General features: G+C 33.8%; 1 protein-coding gene across 2 annotated transcripts in view; it reads left to right on the forward strand.

The window, feature by feature from the left end:
- PERP (p53 apoptosis effector related to PMP22) overlaps positions 1–10,127 on the forward strand; it is a 29,102-nt gene extending 18,975 nt beyond the window's left edge. For both annotated transcript variants that reach the window (XM_031964204.1, XM_031964205.1), the window contains exons 2-3: positions 7,721–7,861; positions 8,623–10,127. In XM_031964204.1, coding sequence (XP_031820064.1) covers positions 7,721–7,861; positions 8,623–8,846 — 365 coding nt within the window. In that variant the 3' untranslated portion in view covers positions 8,847–10,127. The remainder of the gene's footprint in view (positions 1–7,720; positions 7,862–8,622) is intronic.
- The last annotated feature ends 4,908 nt before the right edge of the window (positions 10,128–15,035 follow it).

Raw genomic sequence — 15,035 nt, forward strand, 5'->3', positions numbered from 1 at the left:
ACCATCACCTTCGTTACTTACACCAACATGGTTAATTTGCTGATAAATATGCTGTCTATCCAGGAGTAGTGAAGTATAGTAATGATGTTAAGGAAAATGAAGAATTAAAAAAAAACTAATTATAATTTGCATTTCTCAAAACATACCAAAAAAAAAAAAATCTAGTCCAATGCAAATCCAAATTGTGGTTTGAATTGTTTGTGTAGATAAACTGCTGAGTTGGATTTCAGTATCCAAGCATGCATATACATGGAGTACTCTACTCCACCCAAAGTTCCTCCCTTTCCAACTTCTGAAAAAGGAAAGAGCATCAGGTGGATGCCTTTTGGGGAATTAATTAATGTTAGATTTAGCTTCTTAAGCAAGCTACTACATGTCAGGCAGGGAAATTATGAAGATGAGTTTAAACCACTACCTCTTCATGGGGAAAGGAAAAGAAGAGTCATTGTGGCTTAATTAAAGAATACTGAACTTAGAAATCAAACTTATGAGACTTAATCTCTTTTTTAATAAAGACTTTTTGCATTCTTTGCAAAGTCAGACAATGATAGCATTAACTTACTTAAGGCTTAGAAAGCATGTTACTTACAAAAATGTTGTGCTTGGTTTAAGTGATTTTTCCATAGTCAATTCAATTGTTTTTCAGTCTTTGTGACCCCATCTGGGATCTTCTTGGCAGCGATACTAGAGTGGTTTTCCATTTCTTTCTCTATCTCATTTTACATAAGGTAAATAGGGTGAAGTGACTTGCTCAGAGTTACACAAGTAGTAAGTGTCTGAAGTTTAAATTCAGGTCCTTTTGACTCCAGGGTCAGTGCTATATATATTGTGCCACCTAGCTGCCCCTCCTCATGGTCACAGCATGAGAGGTGGAAAATATGTTATCTTTAGGATCAGAAAACATAGGTTCACATCTTGCCTCTGATGTTCACTTCTGTGACCTTCTGTGACCTGAGGCTTAAACCACTGAGGAGAGGAGAGAGGGAGAACAATTTGGAACATAAAAGTTTTGCAAAGGTAAATGTTGAAAACTATTTTTGTATGTATTTGGAAAATTCTATTAAAAAGATATCTACATGTAATATCAACAGATATTAACTAATAAAGACTATGACATCTTCTAGCAGTGAGATCATGAGAAAGAAAGAAAACCTAATAAACAAACAACAAAAGGTGAAAATACTATGTTTTGATCCACATTCAGTCTCCATAGTTCTCTCTCTGGATGTAAATGTCACTTTCCATCACAAATCTATAAAGGCATCTTCTTAAACTGCTCTGACATTCTCTCTAGCCAGTGCTAACCCCTGAATAGGAGATAGAAACTGAACAGGGATTTAGTCCTGTAAAATTATTGAGTGCCATGTGAATGCCTTTTTTGTACTTGGTTTATAGTGAAGAAATATCTTTATGAAATTAGAAAAGAAAAATAAGCTTGGGTGGAGTGAGTCCTAAGTTGATTGTAACCCATATTTTTTAAGTAAGAGGCTCCTTGTATTTTGCATTCAATTATCTTTGTTAATGAATTTAATTATTATTATTAGCCCCATCCAGCTAAGAGCTCTGCTGAGATCAATTCCCAAATTATAAACTGCCAAATGAACATATCAAACTGGATGTACTGTGGACATCTCAAACTCACTTTGTATAAAATTGGAACTTAATATCTTTTCCCACAAACTTATCTCTCTGATAAATTGTATTTCTACAAAGGATACTATCATCTTTCAATCATGCAGATTTATAATTGTAAATTGTAAATTTAAAATAGGATTTCACTTTTGTACTTGTATCTACAATCCCAAGAACATAGTATTAATATTATCGAAGTTTCAAAGTTTAAGTGTAAATAGATCATAAACTGTTGAATTTAACAAAATGTACTAAAATTTATTCATGAAATCAGGTAGAGGCTATATAGTACCCTACCTTTATAAAATAAAATCAGTCCTTATTTTTGGGGGGAGAGGGAAAGAGAGCATTCTTTTATTGAACTGCCCCAAAACTAATTAGAAAATGATACATCAGATTTCAGAATCAGATTATCTTTGTAGTGAAGTAATTATTATTTCCATTAAATTAATGAGATATTCATTCAAAGATTTTCATAGCAGGATTCTATATAACTGCAAAAGTAAAACCCCTAGAAACAACTCAAATATTCAATAATAGGAAAATGTGATTAAATGAGTTGCTACATAGTAATATAATGGAATGGAATATAAATTGTATAGTGGAAAGCTTACTTTGGGGCCAGGATAATTTCAGTGTAATTCCCCTCTCTGACAAATTCTAGTTCTTATTTTGGTCGTCACTGGATCTGTCGGTTCCCTTAGCAGCTCTCTTAGACTATAAACTGCAGAGTTGGTAGTGATCTGCTGTGGTAGGAGGAATTTTCTTATTGGGGGTTTCCTATAATGATGAAATCTCAGGTTCATTACTAATGTAATGAAGCAATTAGTATGTTCAAGTATAAAGAATTCAAGGAAACATGGAAATACTTTTATGAAATCCAAAATAAGTTAAAAAAAAAAAAACTCAGCTAGAACCACAGCAATGGAATACAATGTAGCTAAGATTATATGAGGGAAATTGAGAATGAATAGTTCAGAAAAACTGACTGGTACTTTAAGAAGACTGAAAAAATATTTTATCCATTGAAATTAGGTAATTTAATTGTAAATAGTTACTAAACAATGATTTTTTACATTGATGGTTAAAGTTGTTTCTGATGAAAATAAATAAAATAATTCATGAATAGACATTAATACTTTTTTAAAAAAAAATAGTGAGGAGGTGGACTTATGTCTATATATTTGTTTCTTAAATTAAATGCAGAATTCATGCCTGAAGTTTTAAATAAAATAAAATAAACTCTGTGGTGGCATTTTAGTCTTACAATAAAAGAGAAAAACATAACCAACTTTATATGGAAATGTTTACTTACTGGATTCCACTTTGTTAATAAATCAATATCAAGCACATAAGTAGAAAAGAGAAGATCATTTTAAGGTACAAAATAGAATATGTTTCACTTTAGCTATTATGAATATGAATGTGTTAAACTTTTAAATTTATAAACATTTTAAATGTTGTAAAAACCAGTTTACAATACTGTTAATTATCACAATTATACTTAGAATGGTAAGATGTGAATAAATGAAAAATGACTTTAATGTCAGTAACCAAAATATTTGTATACTGTGCTTATGAAACCTCTTGGCAAATGGTTAAGAGAGAATTTCAGTTAAATGTTTAAAAAGGGGGCAGGCTTTGTGTGTGTGTGTGTGTGTGTGTGTGTGTGTGTGTGTGTGTTTTCCCTTTCTCTTTAAAAAAAAATAGAACATTTAAGAAATCTTGTTATTGATCGCTTTTGTTTTTACATCACCAGTATATCTATATAAGCATATTTGAGTTGTTCTCTACCCATCAAATCATCTTTTATTAAAAAAACAAAACAAAACAAAGACATTTCAGTTAATAAAGCTCGATAAGAATAATCAATATACTTCAAATTTTGTGTCCATGTTCCATTACCTCTGTAAAGAAGGAAGCGAAGTATATTTTTTCACTTCTTCAAAATTAAGCTTAGTCATTACAATTATATATTGAAGGTTTTTTGGTTGGTCCTTCTATTTATCATCATCATCATTGTGTATAATGTTTCCCTTGCTCTGTTTATTTTCTAAGAATTTTTTCATGTTTTCCTGTGTTTTTCATGTTCATCATTTCTTATTTCCACATAATGTTCTATTACATTCCTATGCCACAACTGGTTTGTTTCCCAGTTGATGGTTACTTCTTTAAAAAAGGAGAGGGAAGAAGGCTGTATGTGAAGCCATTTTCTTTGTTGTAATCTTCCCTTTGGAATCTGCCTGACATTGAGATCTGATATTTAAAGAGGTAGACATTTTAAGTCACTTTTTGTACATAATTCCAAATTCTTTTTTCTATTGCTTACTGATAGATTTTTACTATGAGCCAAGCTAAGAGTGCTATCAATGATTCAGTATTGTGCCCCTTTGAACCGTAACTACACACACCCTATGTCCATGTGTTTATTTGATCTGTGCCAGTTCAATTTCCCTAAATATATGAAGCAATCTCTTGTTTATGTACCTTGTTAGTAAAGAGTTTACAATCAAAAGAAAAACCCTTGAATCGATTAATTCTCCATTAGTTTAGTAAAGCAAAGGGTTGAACTTTGTGTGTGTGCACGTGTGTGCGTGTGTGTGTGTGTGAGAGAGAGAGACAGAGAGACAGAGACACTCAGAGAGAGATAAAGAGTGAGCGAGCATATTTATTAACCTTTAAAGCTGTGTAAAAAATAGAATTTTGGGGAGCAACTATTTTAAACATACTAAAGAAACAAAACATCAAAGAAATTCTAGGGTGAGCCATATTGAAAAAAAGTAAATAGCCCCTTATTTGTTTTTAATATTTCTGCATAATATGGAATATAGTTGATCTAATGAATTAGGTTGACTAAGTTAATTAAATGGACATTTGTCCCCCGCTCCCCCATCAGATTAATTAGCTGACTTTTTTGGCCAGTTCATCAACTACTTACTCGGTTGTCCTAAGTGAATGTGGAGGTTTGAGCTCTGTAGGGTTCAGCAGTGGTTAGCAGAAGTTCTTATGTGCATCAGCCATCATGATGTCATTTTTTTGGATGAGTGAGCCCCATTAGCTAACCCTTAAATTAAGATGTAGGATTGTGCATGTGTATGTGTAATGTATTTGTCTGTGTGTGTGTGTGCCTGAACCTTTGTGTGTTTATTTAGCAAATAGGCTTTAAAAAAACAAACAAACAAAAAACCCCAAAAACCTGTACAAAATGATCATTCAGTGCTCTCTTTCAGACAAATGTGCTTATGTAATCTTTTTCTATATATGTCATATAATCAGAGTCACACAGAAAGGCTCTAAAGTTCTTCAGGACTAGTTCCATCCCTCAGCCATTCAAGTTTGATGATTTTAAGATCTCTAAAGCCAGATACTATTTCCTTTTGGGAGGCTAAGTTCAGAAAAGTGAAATAACTTGTCAACATCACAAAGGCAAGTGGCAGAGTTAGGATTAGAACCCAAATTCTCTGACCACAAATGTCTTTCCACTATACCAAGGTAGTTCTCTGCCCTTTACCATGAATTAATTTTATCTTCTATCCAGATATTTTTCCCTTATAACTCCTTTGTAGTTTGCTTTACTTTCTTAGGGTAGAAAGAGCATCAAGTAAAGCATAATTATAGATTGGAATGTCTGGCTCCTGCTCAGCACTGAAAGCCATGTAAGTTGGAATATGTGATTGGTTAATAGTAATAGCAGTCTATCTGACAATAGGCTGAAAATTAATAAGTTGTGTCTTACTTGGCCATTTTATTCCTAATTCCAAAGTTTGATACCTTCCTTGGAAATATTAGCAAATCAAGATAAGAGTTTGGTAGCCTCAAAATGTATTCAGAATTTTAGGGCATTAAACAATTGACAGAATTTTGTGTACAACATTATAACTAACATCAGTGGGCAGGGACAGAATGAGGCCACAGGACTTCACAGTTGCCTAAATTTAGAATATTATTCTTTAGAGCAAGTATGTAATGATGCATGAATTCTTTAAATTCGGAATGCCTTAAGTGTTTCTATGAGCCCAAAAATGGTTTCTTTGAAATTCTTGAATCCAACCCTTCATTTCATAGATAAGGAAACTGAGACTCGAAAAGGTAACATATCTTGCCCAGGGTCACATAGGTAGTGAGTGACACAGGTAAAGCCTGAACTGGTTATACTATTTAGCTTCAAATTTAGCTTGCTTTCTGCTGTACCATAGTGAACTCCTGGCAAGCAAAATCAATCATAAACTACACCTTTGACTCCCTTACAATATCCCTAATTCACTGACATTTTATCAAAGGATTTATTAGATATCACTTTAATTTCTGTGACTTGTTATATTCTTACCATTTTCCTACTTGAATTTGCATGTGAAGGGTCTGATGAATATCAAATATAGAAGAGGGGAGTGTTCTTTGGCTTTCATGCACAATACATTTCACCTCTCTCCTACAAGGGGAAAAAAAATTGATAAAATGTTTGAAGTCATAACAATTGCTGGATTTGATGGTGGAAATGTGAAGTAATAATGATTGTTATATCCATCTTTTTAAACAGAAACTACTTCAAAAATAAAAATGAGACTATTAAGTTTCTATTTATTTATAAACTGGAGCTTGACTTGTTCTAAAGAGGGCATGAAAGAGCAAGATTTAGGGTACAGTTTGCAACATCCACACCATATGAATCCTCACTAAATGTATCCATAACCAGAAACATTATCTCAAACCTGAAAATATCTTAACTTGAAAAACCAAATGCTGATTTGATTATTATACCTCCAGAAAGAAGTAACAGAGGCTAAAAAGAAATAGAGAAAGGCAGCTCACATATTGAAAATGCTTAAGCTTTCATACAAATGAAGATAAATTTCAAAAAAAAAATAGTCCAAAAGTTATTCTATTTTAGGTTACTCAGGGACCAAAAAAAAATTGGTTTTTATTTTGTGCTAATAATTGTGCTAATAACAGTTGTTTCACCTTAGTCTCACACATACATGATTTCATCTCCTATTTCCATGCTCTAGCCCAGACTGTCTCCCCTATTGGAATGTTCCATCCGTACCTAATGTACATATGTATGTACATATAAATATACTCCATCTTTACCTCATATCCCTAGCTTCATTTAAAGCTCAGTGACATGCTGTCTCTTCCATTAATACTAGTGCCAACTCCATACTAATATCACTGTTATTTGTAGTTCCTTTGACAGAATTTCCTCAAAGCCCCTTAAGATTTTTTTCCTTTTTGGCTTTCTAAATCCAATTTATAAAGCCCAGGGCCTACGTAGATTAGGACCTTGGTATTTGTTTGACTTTAACTAGATCAATAGTAGATTAGGAAATTATGAAGAGGGAGAGTTGGCATAAACTTCTCATGTTTCAGGGAAGCAAATACTTCCCTCAAAAATATATGTTAAATATTGAGGACAGTGGAATAAGCAGTATAGAGAGCAGTCAAAAACAGCTTGGTAGAATGAAGAGAATGACAGACATGGAATAGGAAGGACTAGAATCCCCAGTTAATTTATTTGTGCCTCAAGCAACTCCCTAGTCCATATCTACTGAGTCATACACAGATTATGATTTGAGTTAGTGAAAGGACAAAGGGATAAGGAAGCTTCAACAGCCTACTTCCCTTCCACAGATGAAAACTTTGAGCCTTCACCTATTCAGGTAGACATAGATGAGGCCACAGATTGCTTTATTAGACCCTGCCAACTCAATGGAACAAAGGTTGCAATATTCTCTTTCTTGGCTCTGGATTCCCATGGGGAGTGGCTATGATCTTTAGCAATAGAAGACAGGTCTAACACATGGGATTAGAAATGCAGGAAATACCATTCTCTTAGACTGCCTTTGTTTGTTATGTTTACATTTTTAACCAGGGTGAAGATAATCATAGCCTCCTTAAAGAGGGGAGGGGGAAGTTTGGGAATGACAATGAAGAAATAAAAATGGAAAATAACTAATTTGCCCTCCAAAAAATGTAATGAAAGAATATAGATTACTACCAGTGCTTCAAAAAGTTATCCTTGATATTTTTGCAAATTTATTTGTTATTAAATATTGTTTTTCTCTTTCTCTCCCTCTTTTATTTTGTATAGCCTGGGGAAGAGCAGCGGCTGCTATGCTCATGTGTGGCTGCATCATTCTGGTGATCTGTTTCGTTCTTTCCTTTTTTGCTCTTTGTGGACCACAAATGCTTGTTTTCCTGCGAGTGATTGGAGGACTGCTGGCCCTCGCTGGTAAGACTATATTTGAAAATTAATTTTCTTCCCAATATCTATGAATATTAGTAACATCATATGTCCCTTAATAGAGACTGCCTTCTTCTGTGGTGTAATGGAAAGAATTCTGGCTGGGGAGTCAGAGAATCTCATTTCAAATCACAGTTCTTCCAATTGCTACCTGTGTTACTTTGTACATCATTTTTTAAACCTCTTAGGCCCTCAGTTTCCTCATCTAACTTTTCATAACTACAATTGGGAGAGTTCTTGGCAAAAGATACTAGGTAGTTTGCCATTTCCTTCTCTAGCTCATTTTACAGAAGAGGAAACTGAGGCAAATAGTATTAAGTGACATACAGGTTCGCACATCTAGGAAGTATCAAGATTTGAATTCATGAAGATGCGTCTTCCTGACTCCAGCTCCTGAATTCTATCTATGGTACCACCTCATTGGCCTATGTGGACATTAATAAAAATATCAGCTTATTCAAGAATGAGTTGAATAACGCAGTGATAAAGGGAATGTCTAAACATCCCTGATGTGGAGAATGAGAGGTTCTTCCCAAAGCCTACCCTTTTCCTAACTTCCATATTCTAATTAAGGCACTGTAATTGCTTTAGTTATCCATGCTTGCAACCTTGGTATCATCCTTGACTTTTCACTCTCAGTAAACACACAATATCCAATCAGGTGCCAGAGAAATAAACATCAAAGATAAAAAAAAAAAAGTATGTTTATTTTTTATTAATTTTCCCCCTGTGTTTTCCCCTACCTTCAGCTGTGTTTCAGATCATCTCTCTGGTTATTTATCCCGTGATGTACACCCGGCAATTCCTTCAAGGTGATCTTATTACCAGATATTATTACAACTGGGCTTATGGCTTTGGCTGGGCAGCTACCATCATTCTCATAGGCTGCGCCTTCTTCTTTTGCTGCCTCCCCAATTATGAAGATGATCTCCTCGGCAATGCTAAACCCAGATATTTCTATACATCATCCTAAGAGCTAAGAGTAAAAGCAGAAGAATATGGATACTCACTTTGACAACTGGATTCCAGAGACAGAAAGACACTCATTTCTTCCCAGACCATATTGAACTTATATGTCTACAGTGATATGTAAAGGATTCAGCTATTTTTGAGCAAAATTTTTAAATGTCATAAAAATTGGGGATTATCTTAAATACCTTATATGGTTTTATATTTTTGTATTCATGTTTCAAGGGAATTATTGTATTGTTCCTTTTAATTCAGCACTGACAACATGCCAAAGTTTCCAAAACATCTATCTTTAAAATTAGTATGTATATGTAAAGACAATTGTAAACCTAGAGTAATTATTCTATAAAACAGAAAATGGTAATGCTTTAGACAGGTCAAGTTTCTATTTGTCTTTATTTAAAGGACTGAGTTTTTTAAAGATGAACTAAGGGAAGAGGAGAGGTTATTTTTAAAGTTAGCAATAATTGTTCTCAGCTGACTATTTTAAGATATGCAAAGTATTTTTTTCTAGTTCACCATTTTGTCTCCAAGCATGGTGATAGTGTGCATGCCAAACATTATTCATGATTTCTCATTAACTTTGCTAATCCATGAGTTTTCATTATGTTGTGTTTAAAATATCATTTAGGGAAATAAAACAAAAGAAGATCAATGTTGTTCTTCCCAATGGGTTCACTGTTGTAGTTGGAGACCTTGTTTTGGAGTAAAATGTTAAGATGAGTTTTTTTTTTTTTTTCCTTTAAAGTAGTACTTTGGGTTGGGCTAAGGTAAAAGCACTATGCTCATTGGTCTGTATTATTTCTTTGTCTAATTGACTCTGGCCAGATTAGACCAGATTGGAAAATGGGGGTTATTTTTACTTGTACTACATGTGCCATGCACACAACCCCGATGAATTGGATTGAATTTTTCAATTCCAGTCTGATTTGGCTGCATCTTATTGCTATGGCCTAAAATAGTCTAAAGATTGTACCTTAAAGCCTAAAAGGCAGTAAAAAGTCTGGTGGTCCTTGGTAAGTAATGTATAGGTTAAAATTTTTAAGTTAAAAAAAGTGTAATTCACTGAATAGAAGAGTAGTAAAAAAAAATGCTATTTCCATAAATGACCACATACATACCATGATGTATCTGGTTTTTTACCATTTATATTAGCCAACAGATTAAAAGTCAAAATTGAATTTATTTATCAGATTATCCTTTTGTATATTGCAGAATAAGCAAATGCATTTCATTATGAACTCTTTCTTCCTAATAAACCAGGTCACCTGTTACTTGTTTCTAGTATGATTGTTGTATTTGCTTCCAAAAATAAAAAGAAAGAAAGAAAGCTTATAAATAGATATTTGTTTGGAGATAGTAGGGAAAACTTTTCATAAGATGAAGAATTGCTCTATTATTCTTAGTTTTCTTACAAATCTTGATCCCTCCTAATGACTTTCTCAAAATTCCTTTCTCTTAACACATAGAATCACAGATTTATGGGAGGCATGTTAAAGATTGTCTGGTACCACTCTCTCACATTGGAGTTGAAAAAACTGGGATATGGAGAGATTATTTGTTGATAGAATATGGGATCATTTTCATGCTTTTTTCCACAAAAGAAAATGCATCAGGGTTTTACTATTTGCAAAAACACTCCATGAAAATAAATGCTGAAATCTATATAGGACTGGCAGATTACTTTATATGTATACAACAGTCTTGGGAAACACCTGAAATTATTCTTTCTTTTTTGAAGACGAGGAAACTGATTCTTAGAGAGAATAAGTGATTTGCTAAGGGTCACACATTGGCCACATATCTAAGGTGGGATTTGAACCATAGTTTTTTTACTTTAATTCAAGTCCTTTATGTAGTATTCCTTATTCCTTATTGATGAAAATGTTCGTCATTTGATCCAATGAATGTTCATCTATACAGATTATACCTATCAACATTAAAAATTGAACTATTTTGGTAGCATTATGATGAAAACAATTTTAACCCTGAAGACCCCTCAGGGATCCATAGATCATCATTTGGGAACTGCTGCTGCATTAGACCTAAAAAGGAATGAAATTTTCAAGACCTTCCCTATATTTTACCTGAACTATCTTCCCATACTTCTTTTTTGTCCTTTTCCTTGAATTTCTCTTCCTCTCTGTCCTCTAAATGTACTTACACCTAAATTATCCTCATTGGATTACACTCAATTGCATACATGTATTAAACACTCTAATACCGGTCATCAGATATTAGGGGATCAAAAATAATAGCTTAATAAATGTTGGTTGAATCAAACTAATTTGGATTACTTGTACAGAGTAATGGAAACCTTTTGTTGTTGTTGTTCAAGGCTTTAGGAATGTTTTTAAACCCTGGGGATTACTTTGTCTTGGATCCCAATGAGCTGTATGTCTTGTGCTTCCTACATAAGCTCAAAGGAATGTGAACAGAGTGAATCTTGTTGAAAACAAAATAAACAACTACCTCTTCTAGGAGGGCCTTTAATATTGACAATGACCACATAATGTGGTGAATTCAGCCACACCACTTCTGAAATGATATAGCTTAATGAGAAAATGGGGACACAAGGTTTGAAAAATAAGACCTCAACCTCCCAGAATGGATTCAATAAGATTACAAACTCCTCAAGGAAGAGAGTGATGGGTGGCTCATTTTAGCAGTATCTTCCCTCCAGAGCTAATCATATGGCTGAATACCTGGGAGATTTTAAAAATTGATTGATGAGAGTTTCAGAGATATAACCTCTCCACAAGGAAAAAAAAATCAGCTTGGAGATTTGAGTTAGTTCTCCAAGACCTATAAATAGCTCATTCAGTTTATTCTAGTCAAAGAAAAGCCAAGTAAGCATTTGGAAACTTCTAGTATTTAATCTAAATACCTGCATTGAGGCCAATAATTATCTATTATTTAAAATAAGCATCTTTCTGGAAAAAGAACAATCTTTTTAAATTCAAAGTTTTTCATCTGATTATAAAAAAATCCTATTGATGTGAATCTAGAAGAAAAATATAATTTTATGTTCCTTATGAATGATGAGACTGAAACCTTTTAACCAGACACACCAGGGATGATGACACATAAATCATCATCCCTTTGGCCGAAATCCTGTTTGTCCCCAAGCAAGGGCTGGGGTCCTCCACACCTTGATGGGTAAGACTTAGTAGAACAGATACTCATGTGTCAAATCCATAGAAATAACTTAGAAACTGCCTGAGGGAAATGAAGTACTTGGCTAGGAAGCCATTTCAAATCTAAGAATACGTTGCATGCAATTTTCCCATGATGAAGCTGGGCTACCAGTAACACTATCATTACTGTACAAGTCCCCACCCTCTTCCCTTTATATTCTTTCAAGAAGCAGGTATAGTTTCCCAAACAATTATCTCACACTCAAGCTGCTAAACAGTCCAGTATGTTTGGTTCTATTCACCACTGGATGGAACAAAGAAAAAGTATGTCAAGCTTTTCTGTAGTCACACAATAGAGTACCACAGTATAATTAACCTTAACTTTAAAAACCATGTACCACAAGTATGACAGTAAAAATTTGATGACATTGTTTGATTTTTTTTAAAGAATCAAAACAAAGAGAGAACATTAGTACAATAACTTAATTAGATCATTATTTTTTTTTTTTTTTTTGCTACATCTTGGGAAATAGCTCCTGTAGAGATGCACCCTGGCAACTACTCTTGTACATGCTTTATACACAACTATTAAAGATCCAGAAAAGGATGTTCTTTTTACCGAAGTGCTTGGCATTATCAAATAGAGAAACTGATATGATTTAACCATAGAAATGACATTAAAGAAAAAGCATTGCCATCTGGTTTGTGCGTTGCAGCCTAAGGTCCATGGGACCTTTCCATCTGACTTGTAACTGAAACTTTCAAATAGTGTTATCTCTTTCATTAGAATATGAGTCCTTTGAAAGTGGGAGGATCATATTTTCTATTTCTATCCCCAGCATCTAGTACATTATTTTGCGCATATTGATGTTATTTAGGTGTGTTGAACTCTTTATGACTCCATTTTTGGAGTTTTCTTGGCAAAGATATTGGAGTGGTTTGCCATTTCCTTTTCTAGCTCATTTTATAGATGAGGAAATGGTGGCAAGCAGGGTTAAGTGATTTGCCTAGCATCACATAGTGAGTTTCTGAGGCAAGATTTGAACTTACAAATGAGTCTTGCAGTCTGGCACTCTATCCACTGATCCACATAGTTGCACAAAGTAAATGCCTAATAAATGTTTTATTCATTCATTCAAGTATTGTTATAAAGGCTTAAAGCCTCAAAGTGTTAAATATTATAGGAAAAGAAATTTGGAGCACCTGAACCTGTTTAAATTAAAAATTTAAACAAGAACAGTAAGAAGAGAAGTAGATCATAAGCCTTTCACAGATATGGGTAAAGGATGAACTCTAAACAGATATGGGTAAAGGATGAACTCTAAACAAGAGATAGAGGCAATTATAAAAAAAATAAATTATGATTACATAAAATGTAAAAGCTTTGTACAATTAAAACTAATGCATCCATGACAAGTGTTTGACAGGGAAAAACTTTGTATCAACTAATTTTGATGAGGGCTTTATATCTGATATATTGACAATTAACAGAAATATATGAGATCAAAAGTCACATCACCAATAAATTGTCTAAAACTATGACTGAATAATTCTCAAAAGAAAACTTTAAGCTGTTAAAATCATATCAAAGAATGTTCCACATCACTAATAATAAGAGAAGTGCACATCAAAAGAATTCTAATGTTTTTACCCCAAATGGGATCAGGAAGAGTTTAACACAACTGAAATGAAAGAATAACAACAAAATGTTTTCCTGATAGTGTGTATTCTATCTAACATCTTTGGAGATTTCATACCTCTTAGCATAAGAAGGATATTCAGTTAAAGCCAATATTATCAGAAGAATATTCATGTTAAATGGATGGGATTCCATCATAAGGAGAAACTCGGGGGTAGTTGAGAACAGTGCAATTCCCTCCTGTGATCTGGACTGCTTTCTTTTGTTCAATTCTAGGCCTAGGGCATTGCCCATTGGGAGTATTTAAGATATGTGTAGCCGTTTGAAGGAACTCTGTGTTTTTTTATAATACCTGTTTATCATAGTCTGGACAATATCAGACTGTATATAAAGGTTTGGAGGGTTGATGAGGCAGCCTCCTAGTCAAATTGATGAGCTTTAACAATGGTGGGATTTTATTTGTTATTTTGAAAGTGACTACTTATGAGAAAATTTAGGAAAGATATTCATTTAATAAACATTTAGTAAGTGCCTATAATGTGTCAACCCAAAGCATGGATCTTTTTGTCTTTTTATTTGAGAGAACATTAGAACTAAGACTAGATATAGGTCTTAAGATCCTATCTCCTCATTCCATTTCCATCAAAGTCAGACATTAATCATTACATGGAATAGAGGGACATGCTTTCATCCACATAGCACAAGAAAAGAATTTCTGGATCCCAAGGTCCTAGCATCAGCCTTAGTTATGGAGTATATTTCTCAGCCTGAAAGATAAAGGCCATGGAAAGGAAAGGTCCACATGGGCAAGTGTTAAGGGTTCTTGCACCTAGTCTCCTGTTTCAAGGAAAGGAAAATTTCCTAGACAGCACAAGGCTTGGGGATTGCTTTACAAACTTAAGAATCCTAGAATTCAGCCTTCTAGCAAAAGAAAAAGGAATTTCTGGCTGATATCAGCCATTAAAGGGAATAAAGGATTGGGTACATAGTTTCCAAAGCTGGAATATTAGTAAGAGAAGGTACTTGGATAGCTCAAAGAAAAGAAGAAAGAATCATTGTTAGATATCAATGCCATAGTATGTAAGAGCAAGTGACTAATACTTTGTCTTACTATTATTATAAATTATCTAGTCAATTTAAGCAAATGAGAAGGAGTTTGCTTATCTAGCAACTTGAACTCTGGAAGAATTCAAGTTTTTAATGTAGTACCATAAAACTGAATCCCTATATGGGCTTCTGGGATGAAAAGTTGGATTCAATAATATAGGGGCATCTAGTAACCTCAAATGGATTTCTGAGGAAAATCTAGGACCTCAGAGGAGTAATAAGTGGCTGGATACCTATCTACAATGAAAAGTGGGGCTCATGGGGATGTCAGAAAATTGTCCTACCAGAAACCTCTAGTTCATTTCCTTCT

The sequence above is a fragment of the Sarcophilus harrisii genome, chromosome 4, assembly GCF_902635505.1.
Source record: "Sarcophilus harrisii chromosome 4, mSarHar1.11, whole genome shotgun sequence".
Classification (NCBI taxonomy): domain Eukaryota; kingdom Metazoa; phylum Chordata; class Mammalia; order Dasyuromorphia; family Dasyuridae; genus Sarcophilus; species Sarcophilus harrisii.